The sequence below is a fragment of the Erpetoichthys calabaricus genome, chromosome 4 (genome assembly GCF_900747795.2).
Source record: "Erpetoichthys calabaricus chromosome 4, fErpCal1.3, whole genome shotgun sequence".
NCBI classification, from domain to species: Eukaryota; Metazoa; Chordata; class Cladistia; order Polypteriformes; family Polypteridae; genus Erpetoichthys; species Erpetoichthys calabaricus.
The window spans coordinates 57,559,170-57,586,442 of NC_041397.2; the positions used below are offsets into that span (position 1 = coordinate 57,559,170).

Here is a 27,273-nt window from a genome sequence, read left to right on the forward strand (position 1 = left end):
GTATTCGCGATCTCGTTCTTTCGGTCACTACCCATAGCTTATGACCATAGGTGAGGGTAGGAACATAGATCAACTGGTAAATTGAGAGCTTTGCCTTGTGGCTCAGCTCCTTTTTCACCACGACAGACCGATGCAGCGCCCACATTACTGCGGATGCCGCAGCGATCTGCCTGTCGATCTCACGCTCCATTCTTCCCTCACTCGTGAACAAGACCCCGAGATACTTGAACTCCTCCACTTGGGGCAGGATCTCACTCCCAACCCTAAGAGGGCACTCCACCCTTTTCCGGCTGAGGACCATGGTCTCGGATTTGGAGGTGCTGATTCCCATCCCAGCCGCTTCACACTCAGCTACGAACCGATCCAGAGAGAGCTGAAGATCACAGCCTGATGAAGCAAACAGGACAACATCATCTGCAAAAAGCAGTGACCCAATCTTGAGTCCACCAAGCCGTACCCCCTCAACACCTTGGCTGCGCCTAGAAATTCTGTCCATAAAAGTTATGAACAGAATCGGTGACAAAGGGCAGCCCTGGCGGAGTCCAACTCTCACTGGAAACGGGTTCGACTTACTGCCGGCAATGTGGACCAAGCTCTGACACCGATCGTACAGGGACCGAACAGCTCTTATCAGGGGGGCCGATACCCCATACTCTTGGAGCACCCCCCACAGGATTCCCCGAGGGACACGGTCGAACGCCTTTTCCAAGTCCACAAAACACATGTAGACTGGTTGGGCGAATTCCCATGCACCCTCCAGGACTCTGCTAAGGGTGTAGAGCTGGTCCACTGTTCCACGACCAGGACGAAAACCACACTGTTCTTCCTGAATGTTCTAATGTGGATTGTAATTTCTATGCTGGAGGTGGAGCAGCGCTAGGGTGGGATATTGAAATGCTAGCAGGACAGAGTCACACTCACTTCTACATTTAACAGTAGCTTTGGACTTTTTTTTTATTAAGAATGTGATTTCTCCTTAGTGTCCCCCAAGGCAGCTTTGTCATATATAAACTATAAGAAAGTTGTTCAATTTGTTCTACTTTAATTTCCATTTTTTTAAGGAATATTATTGTATATAACAAAACAAGGAAAAAAATGTGAATATATATACTTGCCTGGCAAACTTTTGTGGTAAGCAGACATTTGGGTATTGGGTATGCGAGTCCAAAAGCTCATCTGAATACGCGTCACACAGCCTACAGCAGAGAGCAAAGCAAGCATGCTGGAACTAAAGAAAAAAGAAACATTCAGCATAAAGTTACTCAACGTGCCAACATGATGTACATGATGTAGCATCCACCCATTCTCTAACCTGACCATTCCTGATGAGGAGCACAACTACAGTAATTTGGAGTTCAATCACTCAGCCATTTACTAACTTACCTCAGACCGTCATCTGGACGGCCATGTCACTGTTTGTCTCCGAAGCCCCAGGGGCAGTTTGGGTTGAAGAGCCGTTCCTGCTTCAATACCATTTGCTGATTGTGTGTTTTATTGATGTAAATTTTGCACACCGCCTTCTGAAATGTGTATCAGTCCATTAAGAACATCCACAACTCTCTAATAAGGTACATCTGCTGATCACAAAATATTTGTGCCACTTTCTAAAAATGTTTCTGCACAGATTTAAAGGTGCCATTAAGAAATGGACAATGATAAAGAAGAACTGGTCAATATCAATGTCTATGGATTTATTATTCTGTAGGATTTCTGATAGATCTTCAAAGAAACCTTCCCCTGTAACCCATTTTGTCTAGCCAAAGATACTTTTGTGCAAATTTTATGTTGTGTTTCAGTCTTTTTAACGTTTCCTTCATCATGGGACATCATGGTGGCACAGCGGTTACCACCTCACAGATCCAGTGTCCTGGGTTTAAATGTTGTACCCAGGTGTTGTCTGTGTGGAGTTTCCTTGTAGTTCTCCAGTTTTCCTTTCTAAACACGTGCTGTTTAGTTTTAGGGGTTGTGGCCCCACTTTTATTCCATGTTGAGCTGATGGAGCAGGACCATCTGGCCATTCCCTTTCTCTCTTGTGACTCAAAAGAAGTCCACTGCATATGTTTTTTTTTATGTATCTTATGAAATTCAGCATGCTCTGCTCTGGATGTTCAATATATATTATTATGGCAACAAAGGTGTTCAAGTAAACACAACCTGCATGTGCATTAAAATAATGCTGGAGAATTGTTGGGGCTGATTTTGTCTTTTGTCTCATTTTTCTTTGTGCTTTTCCACCACTTACTGCTGCTATAAATGTGTTTCAAACAGTCAAATTGTTGTATTTTTGAAACATTTTACAAATTATTGATTGTGGATTGTAGTACAATGAGCAAAATTATAATTGTAGGAGTGCAGGCAGTGAATCCAACATAAAACCACAAGGCTCCCAGTTTAATACCAGTGTACAGTACTGTGTCAAGTCATTTACTTGCAACATATAAATAAATAAAATGTTAAATATTGACAAAACTTTATTTTATGTCTTATTTAAACAGTAAGCAGAATTAGCAGCTATGATTTCACAAAACTACAACATAGGACTGAATATTAGAACAGAATGAGGACTGGTCACTGCCAGCACAGAGAGACTCTGAATTTGGCTTGTAAATGTTATCAAAATTGCATGGAAAATACATTTAATATTCAATGAAGTTTGCAAATTATTAGACAATAATATCTACCATATATAAGAGCTTTTTTACAATGTTAAGAATTTATATTAAGTGTAAAGATTACCTATTGAAGGATGATAAGACAAACAAGTAAAAATGAAGCAAAATGTGACTCTGGACTGTGGTGCAGTCTTCATCAAATGAAGGACTGGCAGGGAGAGCGTGCACAGGGCATAATTTCCCCTGGAGCAACTAGAAGGCAGGCCCCCTGGGTTGCAGCGGTGCCTTGGATTCCCACAGGGCAGCAGGGGACATGGAATTCTTTAATTCAGCCCTGTTGGGTTCCGTAGGTGCCACCAGGGGGTGCTGCGAAGACCGAGGAGCCCTACATTATGGGGTTTCTGCCTCACCCTGAAGTGCTTACAGGCCACGTGTGCGGAAGAGTGGAAGCCCTTCAGGGTGGCTAAAATAAAAGGAGCTGCCTGCCCCAGATAGACAAATCAAAGTCGAGGGATAGTGAGCAACACTCAAAGGAGGTGAGAAGTGAGGACAAATTGAGTGACTGGTGTTTGTTTATTGTGTCATTGTGGCTTGTTATTGGGAAGATTGTGAAACGGTGCCTGGGAAAGGAATAAAAATCCTTAACCTCATCAACGTGTCATGCTTTACTATGTCTGTGGTTTGGGGTTAGCCAGTGTCCCCTTGTGGTTACAATGTTTTGTTGTAAATAAGTAACATTCTTACTCTTGTCTATATAAAGCAGCACCTTTTCCTATAAACTGAAGTGACATCAATTATAATGAACTCAGAGTGTATCCCTCTGTGATGCCCAAGTTGCCTGCAGCTGGCACACTCTCCTTGAAATTAGGACATTACTAGTCATGAAGCCGAGATGGACTGGGCAATGAGGACACATAAACAAGCAAGTGCTTAGTGCTTTTTATTAACATAGTGTTCCAAAATCAAATAAAATGCAGTGCAGAATCTTCATAGATAAATATATAAAGAATCCATGGTAATGGTGGCACATTAATAATCAATCAATTATCCCAACATAAAATGTAGTTAAAAGCACTATCAGGAGCCATGGTGTTTCTACTGTATCTCAAACTGACATCTCTTCTATACACCTTAGGGTCTCCTCAGGAAGCACAGTAATCCCTTAAATCTGACTCGTGTTTCTGCTACCATCCCATGGTCTTCAGCAGAAAATCCCCCCGAGCTCCACTCCTATCTCCCGCCACCATCCCTCACCCTTCAGCAGGAAACCACTCAGTGCGGCTGGTCGCTTCTGATCCAGCGACCCTGTCCTGTGAGCGTTGTGCGCTTGCTCCTTTCAGGGCCGTTCCACCCAGCACTTGCCTCCACATTATCACACCCACTCAGCCATCATCCTGCTTCTCTTCACTTACCTTTCTTTCCTTCTTTTTAACATCAGGACTCTTTCTTCATTCGTTTTCTTTCATTTTCTCTTTTCTGATCTCCCCCTTTGTCCTACTCAGGCTCTTTTATTCCCAGATGCAGACGCCTAATTATACACTCCAGAGCGCAATTGAGGAAACTGGCTGAACTGTGCATGGCTGCACATGAATGCAGGCTCCTCCAATTCCCCCATCAACACCTCCAGGGCTGCTCATCCACACTACCGCGTTCACCTACGCCCACCATTTAAAAAAAAATTTAAAATAAATCATGCACTGCCACAGACCCCAAATGCGATTTACCACACCCTCCACAATTTTCCTTATTTTCACTTCACAGCTAATGACCTTGGCTACTGAAGGTTTTTATATATATTAGCAAATCATCTGTACTATTAACACTAGAGATTAGCAAAACAATTCATGCAAAATTCAATTCACATCAAAACTCCGTGTTTCACTTTTCAAAAAAATTTGCAAAACCAATCGCATTTCACGTCCAGAGAAGTCTGTGCTGTTGACACAAGAAGAAAGATGATTTAGTTCCTGTCTGGGAAGGTTTACATGAATTAATTCTGCACTCATTTGCCGGTCCTTAACTATTTAAATAAAGCTCTCTATTGAAAAAAAAAATCACCGGACTCATTTCCTGTCCGATGTCAATTATGATGCCAGTCTTGGTGATCACAATCCTAAAGGCGCTTGAAGCATTCATATCCTGAATCTCTTCCGCACGAATCAAGAAACAGGAAAGGACAGTTGCTAGGTAATGGATTGAGGGGGAGTGGCTTCTTTTGTACTGAGACATTCCTGTGGAGATAACACTGTATTGTGCACAGCGGGGTGTTTTGGTGTGTCTTCAGGTAGAAAATATGCAGCGCGTCACATTTTTAAGAAACGCATTTTACTCCTCCATGGTGCTATGAACAAGAAGCATAAATCAAACTGGTTTGGTGTGGGAAAGATTACACAGATTATGCAGCTCCGTAACAAACACAGGCAAATATGAAATGTTAGGGAGATTTTAGGAAGCAATAGTCCTTGTTTTCTATCCCAGAGAAAAATGCACAAAAACTCTTTATAGCATGTTCTACAGTATTACAATAGAAAAATTGCCTATAAAATTAATTTTGGTGTCAGTTGTGCAAAAATGTGTGGAAGTCAAAAGTAGTGCCTCTTACATGCAACACTAATTAACACCAAAACCAAAGTGATCCAAATTTTACCAAACCATTAACAAGACTAAAGCTTTTAAAGTACAGAGCGTTTACGAGAAATCCAAAAAGATGGTGCAGGGGCGCAACAGTTTACCCTTCTTCTTTAGAGGTCCAGAATCTCTGCCTTCATTCACCGCAAGGGTTATGTAGGCTCACCACAGCTTTGCTGGGTTTCCTCAGGACACCCAGTGATGTGCAGCCATTTTAATGGATGTGTCCACTTTAGCCCATTATGACTGTGTGTGTGTGTGTGTGTGTGTGTGAGAGGCATCCTGTTCAGAAAAGGTAACTGCCGATTCCACCAGTGTTTCCAGGCTACACATTCAAACCCAATTCCGGCCACTCACAACTCTTACTTGGACCGTTTGGTGTTTGCCTTCTTATTCAGGATATATTAAGGAAAATCTGTTACTACTGTACATCATATTAAAAATAAAATAATTTAGCAACAGTTATGAACTGTTAAAAAATAAACAGACTCAGAAAAATTAGAAACCAATTGGAAACAGATAATTAAAATAAATAAAAAATATAAACTCAATCAAAGGCGTCCCTGCAAGTGTTAACATACCCAGATATCGATGGAAGGAAGATTGTATGAGTCTGGATGAAAGAGGTATGGAATTTCACATTTTAGAGGAAGAAGGTAAGAAAGAATGTTAATGTCTCTTAACATGAGTGTTCATCGACTCCGAGCAGTAGATGTGAGCAGCTGAGGCCAGACGTGGTAGATGAAGCCAACACCCAGGCAAAGAGCTCTTGTGAGAAAAGTGCAGATCTAAATCTCAATTGTCCTAGCTGGCAGATGGAGGAGCGTTGAACTTCTGCTTTTTGATCATTACATTTTGCTTTTTGTTTTCTACCCTCACCGCTGATCTCTTCTGCTGGGTGTTTCCTTATTTTTCAATGGTGGAGGTGGACACCCTAGTGGAGGGCAGCACAGAGTCAAAACAGTTCAAATCCAGCTCTGATAGATAGATAGATAGATAGATAGATAGATAGATAGATAGATAGATAGATAGATAGATAGATAGATAGATAGATAGATAGATAGATAGATAGAACTTTATTTGTCTCCGGGGGAAGTTTAACTCTTTAAATTCATAAATAGATAGATAAATAAACATATATACACACACGCACACTATGTTCTGAACACACACTAAAATGACTAAAAAGAAAGGAAAAATTTAAAAAGAATGAAAAGAAAATCACTTAGTGGTCCCAGTCCAAATGAACCATTATACAGATGTATTATTGTTGGTGTAAAGGAGCAAAAGTAAATAAGTAATGAATATATATGTACTGTATATAAAACACAAAAAACATAAAAAAACAATCACATCTGTATACAGTAAATAACAAACAACCCACCCCTACCCCCCAACATCCATTAGCACTTCTCTCTTGAATAGCAGAGCACAGGCCTGTAGGTGTCAGTCAGACGTGGTCAGATCACCCCAGTTGTAATTCAGGTTTACATTTGAAGGGTCTAACAGTCAAGCAAAGGACCCCAACAGTGTTGCCCTTCTGTACTACAAATCCCAGGCAATCCTGTGGGTGTCCAAACCAGCACTCAGTCAGAGGAGCACTGCCACCTCTTGTTCTCAGGGATGCAATGCCCATCCATTAATTGTTCCTCCCAACTGGGACAGACTCATAGGATCTTCTCAGCCAGATTGTGCTTCCATTCCTGCCATCCCTCCTTTATGTCCTCCCGGCCAGGAAGGAATTTATTCTCAAACCGAGATGGAACACTAGTCCACCCACTCCTGCACACACAACTGCTCAAAAATATTAGAGGAACACTTTGAAAACACATCAGATCAGGATATCTATACCGATATGGACTGGGTAATGTGTTAGAAACGAAAGGATGCCACATAGTTTGATGGAAATGAAAATTATTAACCTACAGAGGGCTGAATTCAAAGACACCCGAAAATCAAAGAAGAAAAAATGATATGGCAGGCTACAGTGATCCCTCGCTATATCGCGCTTCGCCTTTCACGGCTTCACTCCATCGCGGATTTTATATGTAAGCATATTTAAATATATATCGCGGATTTTTTGCTGGTTCGCGGATTTCTGCGGACAATGGGTCTTTTAATTTCTGGTACATGCTTCCTCAGTTGGTTTGCCCAGTTGATTTCATACAAGGGACGCTATTGGCAGATGGCTGAGAAGCTAGATTGCTTACTTTTCTCTCTCTCTCTTGCGCTGACTTTCTCTGATCCTGACGTATGGGGATTGAGCAGGGGGGCTGTTCGCACACCTAGACGATACGGACGCTCGTCTAAAAATGCTGAAAGATTATCTTCACGTTGCTATCTTTTGTGCAGCTGCTTCCTGAAACGACATGCTGCACGATGCTTCGCATACTTAAAAGCTCGAAGGGCACGTATTGATTTTTGACTGAAAAACAAACTCTGTCTCTCTCTATCTCTCTCTCTCTCTCTCCCTGCTCCTGACGGAGGGGGTGTGAGCTGCCGCCTTCAACAGCTTTGTGCCGCGGTGCTTCGCATACTTAAAAGCAAACAGCCCTATTGATTTGTTTGCTAGAGATTGTTTTCTCTATCTATGTGACATTCTGTGCTCCTGACACGCACTCCTTTGAAGAGGAAGATATGTTTGCATTCTTTTAATTGTGAGACAGAACTGTCATCTCTGTCTTGTCATTGAGCACGTTTAAACTTTTGAAAAAGAGACAAATGTTTGTTTGCAGTGTTTGAATAATGTTCCTGTCTCTCTACAACCTCCTGTGTTTCTGCGCAAATCTGTGACCCAAGCATGACAATATAAAAATAACCATATAAACATATGGTTTCTACTTCGCGGATTTTCTTATTTCGCAGGTGGCTCTGGAATGCAACCCCCGCGATGGAGGAGGGATTACTGTAGTCCATTTTGCCGAAATTTCATTGCACAACTCAAAAACTTGTACTCAGTAGTTTGTATGGCCCCCACGTGCTTGTATGCATGCCTGACAACATTGGGGCATGCTCCTAATGAGACGACGGATGGTGACCTGGGGGATCTCCTCCCACATCTGGACCAGGGCATCACTGAGCTCCTGGACAGTCTGAGGTGCAACCTGGCAGAGTCGGACGGACCGAAACATAATGTCCCAGTGGTGTTCTATTGAATTTAGGTCAGACAAGTGTGGGGACCAGTCAATGGTATGAATTCCTTCATCCTCTTGGAACTGCTTGCATACTCTCGCCACATGAGGCCAGGCATTGTCGTGCACCAGGAGGAACCGAGGACTCACTGCACTAAGCACAGGTTCTGACAATGGGTCCAAGGATTTCATCTCGATACCTAATGGCAGTCAAGGTGCCTTTGTCTAGCCTGTAGAGGTCTGTGTGTCCCTCCATGGATATGCCTCCCCAGATCATCACTAACCCATCACCAAACCAGACATGCTGAACGATGTTACAGGCAGCATAACATTCTCCACGGCTTCTCCAGACCCTTTCACGTCTGTCACATGTGCTCAGGTTGAACCTGCTCTACTCTGTGAAAAGCAGAGGGCACCAGTGGTGGACCTGCCAATTCTGGTATTCTATGGCAAATGCCAATCAAGCTCCACAGTGCCAGACAGTGAGCACAGGACCTCACTAGCAGATGTCGGACCCTCGGGCCACCTTCATGAAGTCTGTTTCTGATTGTTTGGTCAGAGATATTCACACCAGTGGCCTTCTGGAGGTCATTTTGTAGGGCTCTGGAGGTCATTTTGTATTGCTCTGGCAGTGCTCATCCTGTTCCTCCTTGCCCAAAGGAGCAGATACTGGTCCTGCTGATGGATTAAGGACCTTCTACGACCCTGTCCAGCTCTCTTAGAGTAACTGCCTGTCTCCAGAAAACTCCTCCATGCCCTTGAGCCTGTGCTGGGAGGCACAGCAAACCTTCTGGCAATGGCACGTATTGATGTGCCACCATGGAAAAGTAGGACTACCTGTGCAACCTCTGTAGGGTCCAGGTATCACCTCATGCTACCAGTAGTGACACTGACTGAAGCCAAATGCAAAACTAGTGAAAAAACAGTCAGAAAAGATGAGGAGGGAAAAATGTCAGTGGCCTCCTCCTGTTAAACCATTCCTGTTTTGGGGGTCGTCTCATTGTTGCCCCTCTAGTGCACCTGTTGTTAATTTCTTTAACACGAAAGCAGCTGAAACTGATTAACGACCCCCTCTGCTACTTAACTGACCAGATCAATAGCCCAGAAATTTCATTGACTCGGTGATATACTCTGATTAAGAAGTGTTCCTTTAATTTTTTTGAGAAGTATAATTACAGTTGCATATATCCATCTTTTATTATCCATTTTTTATCAATAAATTATACTACGTGGTTTATTGCAACAAGTGTGTTTAGGTATTTGTTGAAAAATATCTACCACCACATCTAAACCATGAACAGTGAAAGTAGAAGTTATTCAATGTGGACTCTCGCCAATTTACAAACTTTGATTTCTTCATAATTCTGATGTCCTGGCTGCAAGGTGATCCAGATATTCGTCACACACACCTCGATATTTCCTTTCAGAAGCTACCTCTCTATTGTATCCTCTGCCTCAACGTCATCATCGCCCAATAATGTTAAAAGAAAGACATCAAGTTATCTGTCACTTCTCGGGTGCTGTAAGAGATCTGATGATTTCACAGTTCCTCCCGTTGAATTTCCTTTCATTTACATTTACATCATTTAGCAGACGCTCTTATCCAGAGCGACTTACAACAGTGCTTAGTAGTCTACAACTGTTCTTCAGTCTTTAAGGCTAGGATTAAATCTACTGTCATTAAACAAGTTACCGCTGACCAAGTTGTACACAAAACCATGCTAGAAGAAAATAGTAAGTTATTAGTACAAAATTTTTTTTTTTTTTTTTTTGAGAAAAAGGGTAGAAAAAAAGTATGGGGACTTTAGTCTAAGTGCTGTTGAAAGAAGTGTGTCTTCAGACGACGTTTGAAGACAGTGAGGGTCTCCGCTGTTCGTACAGCAAGAGGAAGTTCGTTCCACCACTGAGGAGCCAACACTGCAAAGAGTCTTGATGCATGTCGTCCTCTTCTTTTAAGTAGGGGTGGTTCGAGACGAGCAGTGCTTGATGTTCTGAGACAGCGAGAAGTGACACGCTGCTTAACCAGTGCTGATATGTAAGGTGGTGCAGTTCCAGTTTTGGCCTTAAAGGCGAGTGTTAGGGTTTTGAACCTGATGCGGTTTCTGATGCGGTTTCCTTTCAGTTTCCTGCACCACAAAATCAATGCTACTAAGAAACACCATCGTCAATTCAATGTCTTTCTGACCAGCTGTCTCCTCGGATATGTTACATTGCAAAGCTGCACTCTGCATCCTTAACTCCTCCTTCGTGGCTCGTCTGCATAACATGCACATTGTTTCAAAATGTTCGTGAGCTCACTGCCAGAGTGGAGTTCTCTGACACCAACACGCTCAGATGCACTTTTTCCCATTATTACACCAGATAACTTTACTCTGAATTTAGAAATTTGTTAGGGGGCTCAAGAAATCGAGGCATTTTTTTTTTTACTATTTGAGCAATAAATTTAAAGCTTGGATCTTGAATGCAACACGTGAGATCTACTGCCTCGAAACACAAACCCTCCAGATTGTCACCTACTGTCAGTATCGGTCACAAGAAAGCAAATCTCTTCATGGTATTTCAATACAGCTGCTTCACCAGCCACCACAGATTAACAACGTAATTCAGACCCTTTCACTTTCTATGTATTTATCCATTTAAAATTAAATCTGCAATACAATAAAGTGTGCAGATAGCAAAGGGTCTGAGTACTTTGTGAGTCCACTGCGAGTGGCCTGGCCAGCGCTCTTCAAGAAGGCGTTTCATTTGTTTGTTGATCCCATGGAGAAAAAGGGCCCACTGCTGCTTCTATCTATTGAGTCAAATGCACCGCAGCTCCCTCTCAATGGCGACAGATTCACAACCAAATATTTAAACCAGTCAATAATACTTGAGTTTCAAGATTGATTTTTACCAAGCTGGTTGGTGTTTAGCATGGTGGACACCTCTTGCCCAGCCTCTGTTTTCCTTGCTGTTTCTCTCCATCTTATACTTTCGATACTCTCCTTAGACCCTGCATGTTTCTTTAGTTCTTTGTCTTCTTCAATGGTGTGCTTCCAGTGTGAATATCCAGTTTTAATGAAGACTGAATCAGCTGATGTACTAAATCTGCGACACACAACACAAAATGCAGTGTTTGCCTTGACAGTGTGTTCCAACCATTCCTGTCCACGGTCCCAAACACTCCCAAAAGACTGATGTTGACCCTTGTACAGGTGACCTGTGCCAGCTTCTCCTCACCCAGATCCTCTAGTGCCCTTTCTTGGCATGAGACTGGATTGCATACAGCCTGGCTGGGAGTGGAGTGTTGGCGGTGCTGGAATATTTTCATGTAGTTTGGGTCCAAATGAGACGGCGACTTTTATAGCCCTTTGGGTTAGGGTTACTTTCCCTCAAGTGGGGTCTTCTTGCTGCTGCACAGGAGAGAAGAGACGAGGCTGTTAGCAACTGCTCCCCATCTCGCCCCAACCTGTGATGGGGCGTTCCATGTGTGACAACACCCATTTAACCAATGTTACAGATTTCTGCTTGCACTGACTAAATGAAATCTTGGGGGCCGTGACATGATAGTTGGAGGGCTTAGCCTGGTTAAATGACAACCCCCCGAGCCACACTTGTCACCCAATATGGAAATATTTTGGCTTTCTATATACCCGTTTGTTAATTCATTTTTCGTTTAGAAGTAAAGTTCTACATATCTGTTAACGGGTTGGAAAATGGATGGATGGATATCTGTTAACCTATAATGCCTGATAATGATAGTGCTTTTCATTTCTATCTATCTGGGACTGGTAAGCACTTATAATGTTCATTCTGAAAACAAACTATAACAATGTCAGCTTCACTTGCTCTCCTGGTCACTTTATACGGGGCAGAAAATGGCAATAAGCAGGACTTCCCAGATTCTCCGGTTATAGGAATTTGCCTTTTTGTAAGCTTTCAATGGATTTCTATCCACATAATGTGGTGTCCCTTTTTATCACGTTTAAGGCACTGTGGAACCCCATGCCCTCAAATCCTTGGCACATCCTTGGTAATGGGGCTCCTAGTAGTTCATAACCGAGATGAAACCAGATGTATGTGACTTGCAAATACCAAAAATAATGTTCTTTATTGCAAAAAAAATTACATTTATTGTGCATGTACAGAACTACCAAATACTTCAAAAACTGGGTGTCATGCAAAATCCAATTAAAACTTATGTCCACAACCACTTGGTTGAAAGAAAAAACACCATTGATAGTGTGCCACCAACTCTAACACCAGCACACTTCCGTCTCTCATATGGTAGCAAAGGGCAGCCATGGCCAACAACGAAAATCTCAAAATGGCGGACACCTTAATAAGAAATTTTAAACTAAAATGGCAGCCTGAAAATGTGATAAAATAATCATAAAATTAACCAAAAGTTCAAAAACAAAATGTTTGAGCAGAAATTAAAGTAACATGTATTGAAATCCCTAAAATTTAGACGTGCATTTTTAACACACATGACATGACATTTAGAAACCCAATGCTAATTACACTCTCCTCCTGTCCATGCCTTTGTCTGTTGTAATACATGTCATTTTTGAAAGGTTTTTATTGTTTACTATTAACCTTAATTTCCAATTTTTCCAGGAGTTATTGCCATGAAGCCTATTGTTACGTTGGCACTTTCAATTGTAAGGATTAAAAGGATAGATTAGAAATAGCTTGCTCTCTCTCTCCTCCCCAGCCCCCGCCCCTCCATTTTGCCTCTCCACATGAGGCTAAAGTCTCCCTAGAGACACAGCACGTCCAAAAAAAACAATCCCCCCAGCAGCGATTTATAAGGATTAAAATAGAGATATCTATTGACAATACAGTCCAAATACTATAAACATAAAATATAATCTTAAACAACCCTGAAAGAGTAAACCCAGGGAATGATGTTAAACACTAGCCATGGATAAGCAAATAACGTGCAATAATAATTCCTAATGCAATAAACCAAGGGTATGATGTTAAACAGTCCCCTTTGGGAAAAAAAAAAATATATATATATATATACACATATACATCCATCCATTTTCCAACCCACTGAATCCAAACACAGGGTCACGGGGGTCTGCTGGAGCCAATCCCAGCCAACACAGGGCACAAGGCAGGAACAATTCTGGGCATGGTGCCAACCCACCGCAGGACACACACAAACACACAAAGCACACACTAGGGACAATTTGGAATCGCCAATCCACCTAACCTGCATGTCTTTGGACTGTGGGAGGAAACCGGAGCGCCCGGAGGAAACCCACGCAGACACGGGGAGAACATGCAAACTCCACGCAGGGTGGACCCGGGAAGCGAACCCAGGTCTCCTAACTGCGAGGCAGCAGCACTACCACTGCCCCACTGTGCATATATATATACACACACTAGGTGGCTTCGCCCTGTGCTCGCCAACCCCCTGGCCTGCACTATGCGTTAGCCGCTTCTCGTCTCTGCCGCTCACGTATGTGGATTTCACTTTCACCAAACAACAAATCTTTTAATTCTCGCGGATACGCCTCTTCATTGGGAAGAAACACTACTTTTCTCTGATGACAACACGAATTAGACAATCTACAAGTCTCCAACTTAAAGTTTAAATCTGAACAATATATTCGATCTCTTTTCACTGTTCCATTATTTCACAGAGTAATAATTTCCGTTTGTTTGCTCTAATGTGATCTTTACTATCATTGTTTGAGACTTTCGAATTTTAGTACTTTCATTATCTCTAACCCGCTCTGAATGTGTACCTCACCAACGTTTTTGAATTCTTTACGATATTCTACTTTGTCTTCTACTCTTTGTCTTTTATTTCTGGCCCCGGGCATGGTTAAATCTCTTGGCACAAAGTCTTGTCTCGTGGGACGTGAAAGTATCTCTTTGAGAAAGTCACGTCTCATCTCAGGCTAAAAAGTCTTGCCTCGTCCCACGATTTTTTTATTATAATAGATATACTGTATATACAGTATATATATATATTTATATATAAAATATACATGTACTGTACATACAAATAGGTACTGCAAGATGCTAGGGGTCACTGTTGCCCCTTTCAACTCAACAGACGCCTAGGACACAGGGTAAAAGCAATGAGAAGTATTTTAATGTTCTTCTTAATAGTACAGCCACAATAGACAGGCAATTCAATAATAATAATAATACACAACACAAATCACTACAATTCTCTCCTCCATACCTCTGTCCTACTTCACATGACTCCGGCTCGCTTGCTGGGCTCGCAACAGTGCTTTATATAGTCCTTGACCCTTGCTTCTGTCCTTCCACCCACGTGACTTGTTAGCACTTCCGGGTCAGTTGGAGAATTGGCTTTTTCTTCAGCCCAGAAGTATTTTGGGGCTCCCGTCCTTGTGACTTGGGAGTACTTTCGGCTATGGATGAGGCACGGCTCCTCTGGTCCTGCTGGCGGCACCCACAGTACACAATAGTGCTGAGGAACCACACTCCAAGTCCCAGGATGCCCTGCGGGAATCCAGAGCACCGTCACACTCCAGGGGAGCTGCCATCTAGTGTTTTGGGGGAGGCAGTGTCCTGGAAAAGCTGCCTTCCCCCATCCTTCCATCTCAGGGGCGTCTCTGCTGGGATGAGCTGCCGGGATGTGTATGTATATGCAGTACATATATATATATATATATATATATATAAAAATATATATATATACTGTATATATATATATACACACACACATACATATATATACATGTATACAGTATAATTGTAATTAGAATGTAAAAAAAAAAAAAAATGGCCGAGAAGGAAATAGGACGTATAATTAAAGCACGAGTCTCATTGTGAGTGGATCAAACAACACGTAAGATCTTCTTTGCTTTGCCAGGACACGATGTGACTCACGATCGTATTTCAAAAAGTGTGGGGATCAGTTTTCTTAGTTCTTTTTCTGCTTCCTCCAGAGAAGTAAAAATGTAGAACTTGCCTTGAATGTCCACTTTCAATTTACAAGGTTACAAAAGGCTGTATCTGATCTCAGCTTTGCGTAAGCGCTGTTTAATGCTGTAAAATGCGGCACATTTAGCAGCTGTTGAAAGTGAGATATTAGGGAAAATACAAATGCAGTTATTTTCAAATATAACCTCTTGTTTCTGTCTGAGAAGTAAAATTATGTTTACCTTATATACTCACGTGTAAGTCATGTCTTGAAACCCGAAAGATCGATCATAAAATCAGACCCCAACTTATAAGCCTGTTCAAAAATGTTTTTTTTCTTTTACATCTTCTTGCCTCCTCCAGTATCGGACCAGTTTCTCAGACACATTGAATTTTGTTGCAGCAGCATAGTTACCAATTTCTATCTCTACTTCAATGATGTTTAATTTAAAACCAGCTTAATATTTTCTTCTCCATCGTACATAAGGGATGCTCTTACGATAAAGGTGTATGAGGGTGTAAGATACAAAAAACACAAATCAGTGCAAACGTTGCTTCGGAATAGTTCGGGTATTACCGTGTGGGCACGTAGGCACAATACATAGAAAAAAAAGGCAGTGTGCTCCGTGGTTACTCTCTCAGGTGAGCGTTAGCGTATCATAATCTCTTTGACCAATAGCGTGAGTTCTCCGCATTCAACTTATACGACTGACATTATAAAATACCAGAAATTATAAAATCAAGTCCTGACTTTTCCACAAGTATATACGGTAATTTAGATTGTAATTTGTCAAAACGCACAATGAGAGCTCTAGGTTTTGAGGCATTCGATCCACGTATGCGGTAAGCTGCTGCTATCTCTGTGTCTTATTTGAAGTCCTCTCCAATTATTTTAGACAATAGGTCAGCTATAAATTTCACCGGGTTTGGACTTTCACGGTTTTCAGGGAGACCTTCGATTCTGATATTATTCCTTCTGTATCCATCTTCCAGTGCAGCTAGTCTGTCTCTGAGCACTTTGCATTCAGAATTTGCAGCTGTTGCTTTTCTGTCAGCAGTAGATGCCAGTTGTCGTGAACATTTGCTTAACATCTTCAAACTAAGCACCAAGTGCTTTAAATTTATTTTCAAACTTAGACACATTTTCCTGTATTTTTTCCTCAAGTTTTCCTAGCATACCTTTAAAGGTTGCCTCAAAGCGATTGCTTAAACGTTTCTCCTGGTCTTTAATATCCTGAAGCAGCTTCTTGTTTGTCTTGTGTATGTCCTGCATCTCTTTTCTTATATTATTTTTATCACGTGTAACCTTCTTTATATTATTCTTTAGCTCCTTTATATTATTGTTTAGCTCCTTTATGTACCCCAGAGAGCGGTGATCATTGTGGGGTTTGTTACCTTCAGCTTGGACAGTTCGTTTTGGTCTTCTCCTTGCTCTGCAAGTAAAGTAGCAAGCCCACTTGGAGTCGGTGTTGACAGCTCGCGGGGGGTAGTAGACATTGCGGAAGGTAAGGCCATTTACAGTTTCAATTAACCTTCTGGAATCAGCGAGTACTCCTGGTCTGACTTGCTTGCACATTCTCTCCCACTTTCGTTCTCGGCTGGAGACGATGCAGCAGCATCAGGTCCTGGGAGATCCGTGCTTTCGCCTATCTGTTCCAGGTCAGTCTCTGGCAGGTCGTACCTTGAACATGAAGCCTGTTTAGACTCAGATGAAGCTTTATCTGTCATTTCCATTTCTTTCTGAGCCTTTTTTCTGCCGCTCATGCTTATATATGCTTGCATACAATGTAATTGAAGCCACTCAGGTTGGGTAAATACAGGATACCTTGGGATGATAAAACAAAAAGGAAAAATAACACTGCTGCTAACGGAGTTCTGTCTCAGACATCCTGAAACGAACGAGACCAAACCTGGCTTTTTATTATTTGGAATTCATTTAGGATTGATACAAATTTATTTCATCCTGTTTATAATTCATGTGACATGAGTTAATGTGTCATGTGACTGCAGTCATAGCGTCTGTGACACATACAGAACGTCTGGTATGAATACGGTGACGCCACCGGTTGAGATTACCCTTCATTTGAGTGAATCTCAGACGTTTAGTGTAGGTAACTGCTTTTGCAGTAGGCTAAGTGCTAGGCTTGTTTCGATTTTATTCTTTTTTTTTATTTTGGTTTTTGGTTCACCCCAGTGCTTTGGTTGCTCATAATATTTCTGATCTTTGGTTTTGCCAGGCACTGATGACAATCCTGGTCCTTGTTTTTATCTCCTGGTTTTGTCATCACCCACAATAATCCCTGGAGACTCCGTCTAACAATACTGTCAAACACCACTACACTTTTGGACTCCGCCATTTGCTGAGACAAATTAATTAGGTATCACTTGTGGCTTGTTAAACCTCCACTGGCCTGTCATGTCAGCGCTATGCTCCTCAGGTTAGTTGTCCTCACTTCTTGTTTTCTTGGTAGATTTGTTGCATTCTATCTTTGATTTTTTTTAACTTTGCATTTCACCCTAACATTTATGGTTAACACATTTATTCTGTCTTTAACTTTTCTGCTACTCAAGTAAATGGCCCACATACCTCCATGAGCTCAGTTGTGTGTCCTCACACATGCTCGAGTCTGCATCCTCCGCTTCACCAGTCTTTAGTTATCCCACACTGGTAGAGCGCGCCTCATGAGTACACAAAGGGCACATTCCAGTTGGTTAATAAATGAACATGACGAAATATTTCATATCCAGAACTGAGGAGGACGGCTACAGTCTTGCCCATGGAAGAAAGCCAAGTGTAGCACGGGTCCAGGTTATCTAAACATCTCATCTGGTTCTGAGCGCTGGGCTGCTCGTTCTTCTCTCCTCTAATGAACACACAATACACATCTGATGACATGACCTTTGCAGTGAGAAATTTACAGCTGGTTACAAAGTAGGAAATCGAAGGAAAAAAAATGGGGTAAAGGAAAATTGTTAAGACATTTTTATTTGTTAGTCAGAAATTCAGAGTGAATGTTACACCCAACATTGATGTCAATACTTCTGCTGACACAAGTTCATCGTCATCACAGTAAGCGTGGCAAAAGGATAACCCAGAAAATGCACGGCTTGTTAATAAACAGCGTACAGATTAGCATTTTTTTTAAAAGGTCAGTTAAGTTCTATTTATCATAAACTGCCATGTTCTGTTAAGCAGGATATCATTTCATATATTTATACAGTTTAGAAATACATAAATGCCATATAGGAGTAAATCAGACAAATTTTAAAATATAATTAATATACTGATTTTTTTGACAGGTTTAAAATCAATTACAATTAAAAACAATTCATGGAGGTCCATTTAATTAAATGTTGCATCACACTAACAACATCTGTAATATCATCAAAATAATGAGATTTAAAAAAGGAAAACATTTTACATATCAAAGCTCAGTATATAAAAATGGTATACAATATTTGGAATTCCCTGCATAACATATTATCTCAGTTATGGTCAACATAAAAACTCTGTAAGTTAGAAATTACTTGATTCAGTAAATGTTTATGAAAATGTGGTACCTTATTTGAGCATCTGAAAACCTCTACTCTTCTCTGAACTTTTGCTACCGAGTGATGCTTCGACAATCTGAGTACTCAGCTTCGCTTTACTCCAACTCTATGATGCTTGCCTGTTCATAATTGCGTGTGATTGGTGGCTGCTTTTGGACAGATTTCCAGCCAATCAGGGAGCAGCCTTTTTCTTTTCAGATGCAGGCTGGTCTATGGGTCTGGAGGTACAGCCTGGTCAGAAGAGCTGAAAGAAAGGGTGGTGCCCTATATAGGGAGGTGTGACTGGTCCGAAAGTGAGATACGTCATATAGTGGCGACACCCTGAAGACACATAAGAACACTCCTGTCCTGTCAGATCATCACAACCAGCACAGGTACCTCACATGAAAATCAAATAATCATTGTACTATGACAGTTCACCACTGTGCTACTCTTTGCACAACTGGAGGTAAACCCTATTTAATGCACTGGATATCACTTAAGTATGAATTAATATACTTTACAATGTGATTTGTGACGGCAAGTTTGGACACCTTCAGAGCCTCCTTCCATAAATATGCCGTATTCCTTAATGCAAAGGGAGAGATGCGCGAGAAATGGAAAACTGGAAGTGGATTATCAGACTGCCCTGCACTTACATCTCATGCCACCTGAACACAGTGAATCTGAAAACGGCCAGGGACAGGTGAGCATCCAGGTAATGTGTGGTATGTCATACAAACATTCCAAAAGACCATGGCACATACTTGAAAAAAACAACATGTTCACTTTCTAAAACTGACAGCAGTGACCCCAGACTGTCGAGAACGTCACTCCAATGTGGTGCTGGTCACTAGTGAAGCATGATTTGTGAAACAGATGTCCAGTGTGTCTTTTTTTCCATAGCACATTTGATTGTGTGTCTACAATAATCCCGACAAAGGCAAAACATATGACCAGAGTGACCAGCACACTCCTGGAGTGGCTAACAAAAACAGCCTGACTACAGATACAACTTTGTGACCAGTAGGTTAGGTTAGTTTCAGTTTTAACCAACTTTTGAGAGTTACACAAGCATATTTCGTGATGCTCTGATAGACACCTAAATTCAAAAATTGTGTTGTGTGGTGAAACAAGACATTTGCTAAATTTGGTTTATGCTGATTAGTTCAGTATGGCTCTTGGTTTCATTCTCTCCCACAAACGTGGGTCCTTTACAACAGGACGATTTGTGAAATACACACATGCTAACCATGCTCAATATATAAAAAAAGAGACTGGCAGAGATTTGGGGCACAACTGCTAAATAAAAAGGGATTAACAATTGTGTTGAATAATTGTGAATGAAGTCATTGGGGTTTGTCAAATCACAAATTATTTTACTTGGATTGCTTCTATAAAAAATTTCCCAGTTCCCTAATGTGCAGAACAGTAGGGTGGTCCAAGAAAAAACTAACAGATTCAAGTTCTCTACAAGGCTAGTTTATTCTTTATCATTTTTATAACAAACAGGCAACATTTTGAGGTTGCTCCATTGGGAAGTGTTTAGGACATCTGAAATGAACAGCAGACAACTGCTCCACACTTGTAGGTATATAACATTAGCTATAATGAAGTTGGAAAATTCTTGCAATGGTTAGTAACCAATCGAAGAATAAACTGTTTCTGTTCCTCTCTCTTTGTCGGTATGAAATGTACTTCTCTTTTAGCATATGTGATGACAGTTCACAAATTTGTTGAAGATTGGATCATCATTCTTGAGAAATGACAGAGACCTTTCTTTGCCTTTTTCCATAAGGACATCAGAGAAGGACGTTGGTCTTTCTGTTACCAGATCCTCCAACTTCAGCTCTTAAGATTAATTTTTTCAGCTTAAGACGTTGAAGAATATCTGGTAATGTTGGCCTCAGCAGGCTTTGTCCCATCTTTTGTTTCTGTTGGGATTCTGTCATCAAAAAGGGCTAAAATAGTAATTCCTACCTACTACTAAAATGTTCTTGAAACTCCTACTTAATATTAGAATGTTGTAGAAAATTCCAATTATTACTATAATGATCTGCGAACTCCACCTTAGGGTTAGAATGTTCTCTGTTTCATTTTTTTGTGGTGTTTATGAATCACTTAGCCGGTTAAGAGCCCTCCACAAAAGTAGCAGCAATACAAATAAAATATTCAGAATGGAGCGACCTCTAAATGTTTTCCAATCTGTCCAAAATGTCAACAGTCAGCAAGCTAGGGCTAAGAGATAAAAATTAGCTTAGTGGAGAAATGATTCTACATGTTTGTTTGTTTGTTTGCGGACCACCCTAGCATAACCGTGCAATTTGTTTTCCTTTTTATCATTGTAAAAAAAAATGACAAAGGAGCTATAAAGAAAAAAATATAAGACAAAAAATAAAATTAGAGGATGTTACTGTTTGAATGGAGAACAGGAAAAGTTTGTTTCTAAATCAAGTATAAATTAGACCTAACAACACATTTTTGTCCATTTAATGACATTAAAACAATCTGGAGACAATATGAAATAACAATAAATATATTAAGGGGAAAAAAATATGTTCATGGTCTCTTTGCTATTGACGCACACCTCACACACCAAGCTAAAGCTGACGTGTGGCCTCGGAAGTGACTGCAAGATTAGTTAGTGGTTTAGATGACAGCCTTAACGTACCTTAGACAAATTTACTTCAGCAACATAAAATAAATTATTTTATAACCATTACCAAAAAATTAACCATTAAATAAAAAAAAATAAATGTGATTAAACATATTATGAAGACCAGCTTTTGCAGATTGACTTAAATGGTAAATAGACAAATAGACAAATAATTCATGTTAAAAAGTATCTCTGAATTTAAAACACCAATAAGATTCAGACAGAGCAGAATTTAAGTCAGATGCTATCACTGCCTCCAGTCGAGGTATCACAACAACAAATTGAACTGAAAACCAAAAAATAAATAAATCTTAGTAGTGCTACTGAAAATTTCATTAGAAAAATGATGTTTACAGCAAACAATTTAAATGGGCTAGCAAAACTGCAAGCATTCAGGTCACTGTATTTGCTGGCTCATGTTGAATTAAATTCCTGTATTGTGATGTATACTTTTGACTTTGCATTTCAAAGAAACTATTATTACTAGCATAAAATAAAAATATATTTACAATATCCAACATGCTCCAAGCACATACCAAAATACTGAAGTTCACAGTAAATAAGTACACCTGAATAAAGAGGACATGAGTTTACATTACTGACTCACATTGTTTGTATCATGTATTATGCAAGTGACGTGTTTTTGACTTTGCCAGTCTTCTGTTATATGTGTAGTTCTATTTTAGATAAGTGTACATGTACATGTGTGCAATATATATATATATATGTGTGTTTATGCGTGTGCATATACATTATGTTATAAAACTTTGACAGTTGTGCAAAAGGACAGCAAAGGGCCACAAGGATATTTCTGGCTGAAGGTGAACCAGCTGATTCTACCAACGACCAGTCTTTTAATAAATCTTGGAACAGATACAAAGCCACAATCCAGAAAAACAATATATTTTAAGGGCCTCTTGCAGTAAACCGCTTATGATCTCTTACAACAGCGCACCTACAGAATATAATTTTTTTTTTCCATTTTTAGAAGCGTTGGTCATGGATTGTCTAAGCCACACACCGAGCAGCACATGCAATGAATGTCTGGGATGATAATGAGAGCTAAAGTCAGTAGAAGAATGGCCTGAATAAATGCAGACTGATGGATTAAAATGGGAAGGAAAAGGGAGAGCAAAACTGTAAAGCAATGGACTACATCCTTCTACTAAACATGTATTTGTCATACAAAGAATGTTGAAATTTACTGAATCAAATGTGCTCCTTTTTATGTGCTACTGCAGTTGAAGTCATTATAGTGATGAAAGTACACTTAAATTAGTGCTTTACTTACATTCAATAACTCATGGCACATGCTCCAAGCATCCCAGAAGGCAAATTCTACTCAGTGTCACAAGTGTAAGCGTATGGACTGTACAAAGGCTAAGACAATGCAGGCACTGTTATGTAGACTGCAATCTTTACTACCATGATAAAGATTTGTTATAGCATTTTGAAAAAATTAAACTAAGATAGGCAGGAGAAGGCCATCCTGTAGTAGATACTGTGATCTTTGAGTATTTATTTTATACATTTTAACAGATTTTTCTACCTATATCACCAAAGGTTCTTTAGATCAATTACTAAAAATTTCAATTCATGATTCAGTGTTTTTTTTTTAATTATATGGAATGCTCTTATGGTTTTCTTTATTTTCTTTGTATCATATGCAACCTGTATATATGCTTATAAAAAAAGACAAAATGGAGATCTTTTCACTGTATACCTGACCACAGAAAGACTGGGAGCACAGCAGAGTAAACCCAGTACAAATAAAGATAACCGCAAATTTACAACTTTATGAAGTTACTTTTCATTAAGGCCTTGATATGTTCTGTATGGAATGCTGTATGTTTAGTTCTGCACAATGCTTTGCTTTTATTTTTAAAATATACATTAAAACCTAAGAAAAACATTAAAGATGCCAGAGAACTTCATTTTAAAATGAAAATTCACAAACTATTTCTGTTGCCGCATGGGCACTATTTCCTGATTGTTAAAATGTAAATTCTAAAATTCCAACTGTGTGTCCAGTATTTTTTTAAAAAGTCAACAATACTCTGTTAACTTATTAATGTTAGATAAATAAGACAAGGTCACTTCAAACATTCTTGAGTGGTCCACAATCCTCAACCTGGATGGATCAAGATAACTTCTGACTTAACAGCACATTAATGATACAACAACCAATGTCCATATATTACACATTTTGTTAAGTATTCTGTGTCTGCTCAAACTGATCATTTTTCACATTGTAATCTTTTTGTTTCTTCAGCAAGTGTGAGCAGTACCACCATGTGTAGGACCTCGGCGTTAAACACACGTCTGTTGGCTGTCTTTAACAGAAGTAAGGCCCTGGGGTTTGTGTCATGTATGATCTTTTTAATAAAGTGGCCTGTGTTGTTACGTATGTTTACAAGCCCGGGTTGTGGATTATCGAATAAGCACAAAATATTCTCTTTGGGCGGCTGTTTTAATGAAGGCTTCAACGCGAGACAGTCAGCATATATTTATATTCTGAATTTTATGGCTTAAAAACCTAACAGGCAGGAATGTAGTCACATTATATATATTACTGCCAAGCCTTATGAATTTAATGTAACCTGGGGCTTTCAATAAATGTTTTACAACCAGCTATACTATGTCATCCCACTGATGCAAATAGGATAATTAATACAATGTAACATTAATCAAGCAATAACTGGTTTAAAAAGCATATGTTAAAGCACATGTTACACAATCATTACTAAGGTCTTTCACATCTACAGCGAGTACGCAGTGTGTGTATACACGAAAGAATGAGAGTTTATAGCAATTCAGCCATTTGCAACATTACTACTGCAACCTATAAAAAGACTATTTTATGTTTACTGCTTCCATTCAGTCTTTTCTGTGTTTTAGTGTATATTGTGTTAGTTATTTTCTGTATAATAAGTGTCAAGATAAAGAATTAAACGGGGTCCCCACGGTGTATTGGAGCAGAAATGTTTAAGGCTGGATACTCTAAACTCCTTTAGTTGCCTTTTACAACATGCAAGAAGGATGTTAACCTTATCCTATCCCTTGGTCGCAGAGTCAGCTTTAGGCATGTGAAGCAAAAACGACTGGGAGAATAACCAGTATGAAAGAGGTGCTTGGGGGCGCTGGAGGAAGGGCTTAAAAAGGCCTTGGACAGTCTTGAAGGAGCAAGACATGACAATTATTTTCAACCCTAAAGATGCCCAAGATCACAGTAAAAGTGGAGACAGGAAATCTGTGGAACAATAAAGTGAATAAAATGGTACATCTAACAATACAGAAAACAGGAAGATGATCAAAGAAATGTATGAGTTGTAATTGGAAAAGCAGGAATTGGGATATGGCTGAATATATAAAGAAATGTAGTTTATTTTGCATAATAAAATTATTATGAACCTTCTTGAAAACTGTAATAAAAGGCAATAACCATGCACTCAGCATTTTTGTGTAACATCAGAACAGATTCATACACAGGAAAAAATAGAGAGAAGGAGAGTTTAATATTTAGGCCAAGAGCGAGACCCACTCCCATGCTGGTGTTCACCCTCCTTAGTGCACTGACTTTTTCTTCAGCTGGGCATTCAGGCTTAGTAAAGGGTAACGGACTAGACCTGGTGCCAGGTTATATGAGATGCTAAAAACATTGTTTAAAGGTAGATTTAAAAACCTGGGGCAGACCACTGGAGGCATGCAGAGCCACCATCAACTGGTAAAGCAAAGTCTGATAAGCTAGAAACACTCAGCAAAGCTCACAGAAACAGACTCGGTTGCTGAATGACATCCAGCTCTGAGCAAATGGCTTACATAACACAGCAATTTGGGCACAATGGGCCTTGACTTACTGCAGAGTCATTTACAAAAAGTGAGAGCATGTTTAACGGTGCATAAAAAAGGCAATCATTTAGTCATAATACTGTATTTAGCATAACGGCTTAATAGGTTACTTAAGAGCAAAGCAACAAAAACGAAAAGCTCAAGAAACAGAAAATGGAAAGTCTGTGCATCACCGTGCATTTCATGATGATAAGCTAGACAAATCTGAGAGCTACGGATGACCGACAGCATTCCAAAGTAGAGGAAATAACCTTGAAACAAATGTGCGATTAAAACAGTTTTAGTCTAACAGTGCATTGTATTTCAAGACCATGATAAAGGTGCTTCATTGTTTTCTTCATTTCAGTTGGCTTTAACATGAGTGGTGAAAAAACATTCTTACGAAAGATCTCTGTATTGGCTATTCACCAAATACTACGCTGGCCTGATCTTTGATGCCACTGGCCACTTGTAAGCTTCATTTTATCTTGGCGTATGCCTTGAAGTGGACAGTGGTGTTTGCCACTCTGTGTATAAAGTTTTTCATGCCAAATACTGTGTGTCTAAACAAAAATATAATTACCTAGAAAATGCTTAAATATTTCAAAGCTAAAAATTTCCCTCTGAATGGTTAATTTTAATATTTTGTGCTTAAGTTACTAAATTTTAAAAAAGCTAACTTTGCTATACTGCTCTATTTTCCATACTCTAATAGAAACGCTTTAAAAAACTGTTCTGTTCATTTTTTTATGTTACATAAATTATAGTCAATTAACTCAGAAAATAACCCAGATTAAATTAAACATACGCTGAAATTTAAAATAAAGGATTTCAATACTATATCTTTACTGGGCAGCAGTATAGGATCTTTGTGAGGGTTTGAAACTCTTAACGCAAAATTGTGTATCTCTCTGTCTAATAGTGGGCAGCCTTCTATATCTTAATCCGACCACTCGTTGTCATCAAATTCAGAATCGTCATCTGAATCACTGTACTCCACAGCTATGCGTCTGGACAGAATTGTGGCCACATCATTGCCCACTGGCTCTCTTTTAGCCTCCTGCTCTCGCTGCTCCTGGACTTTTTTCAGTTGGATACCTATCACAAGAGAGAGTAAGAAAACCATTAATATGTAATTTAGGTCTTTGTGTACAATATCAAACATGTTAAATTTACAGTACATTAAGTTCTTAAGATCTTTTTCTCCTTGTGTGTTGCTGTACCATAGGAGCTATTCATCTGTTTATTGTTTGTGGAGTGCTAACTCTTGTTTGTTCTTTGTTTTGTAGCTTTAGTTCCATTTTACTGAATGGCCAAGTATGGTGGCACATTGCATAGTAACTTCCATCTCCAGATCTGTGGAATCTGCATATGCCTCCCGTGTTCATGAGCAAGAAGTCTTTTCCTTAACCACTCCAAGCATGATTGAAACTGTCTAGATACTGAAGAATGTGGTTAAGAAAATGGTAAACACATTTCAATATATATTTTATTTGTATTTTATCAAATATGTAATATAAAAAAAACAAAACAGAATACTGCACGTACTTATTTTCCAGTCTCACTTATGGAATCATAGCGTCATGGAATGACACAAAAACAGCCCGGGACAAGGTGGCATGTCAAACCCTGGGACCCACACTTTTTTTACACTGGGATAAGCCAGTATGTTCACATGGGGCGAAGTGCAAACACAGGTTCTTGGAGCTGTGACACGACACCATATTCAAAAGATGCATACAAAATTATAAAGAGATTATCACTGCATTTTCAGATTTGTCCAGTATTGCCACTGCTCACTTTTTTAAAATTTTTCTTACAATATAAAATTAGCACACATAGACACTGGAGGGGTGTGAATAATAATAATGAATACATGTAAATGTCTTTGTAAGTAATTATTACAGAAGCAAACTGTAAATAATACTAAAACTCTCCTCTTATGTGTGGCCATGTTATTTATGTGTATGTTATGTGCATTTGTTGACACCAC

General features: G+C 39.8%; 2 protein-coding genes across 2 annotated transcripts in view; both read right to left on the reverse strand.

The window, feature by feature from the left end:
* The window catches only part of cdk8 (cyclin-dependent kinase 8), a 1,217,851-nt gene that overhangs the window by 722,243 nt on the left and 468,335 nt on the right, over positions 1–27,273 (reverse strand). The window lies entirely within an intron of this gene.
* LOC114650064 (actin-binding protein WASF3-like) overlaps positions 18,234–27,273 on the reverse strand; it is a 146,830-nt gene continuing 137,790 nt past the window's right edge. The window contains exon 9 of the mRNA XM_028799504.2: positions 18,234–26,378. Coding sequence (XP_028655337.2) covers positions 26,221–26,378 — 158 coding nt within the window. The 3' untranslated portion in view covers positions 18,234–26,220. The remainder of the gene's footprint in view (positions 26,379–27,273) is intronic.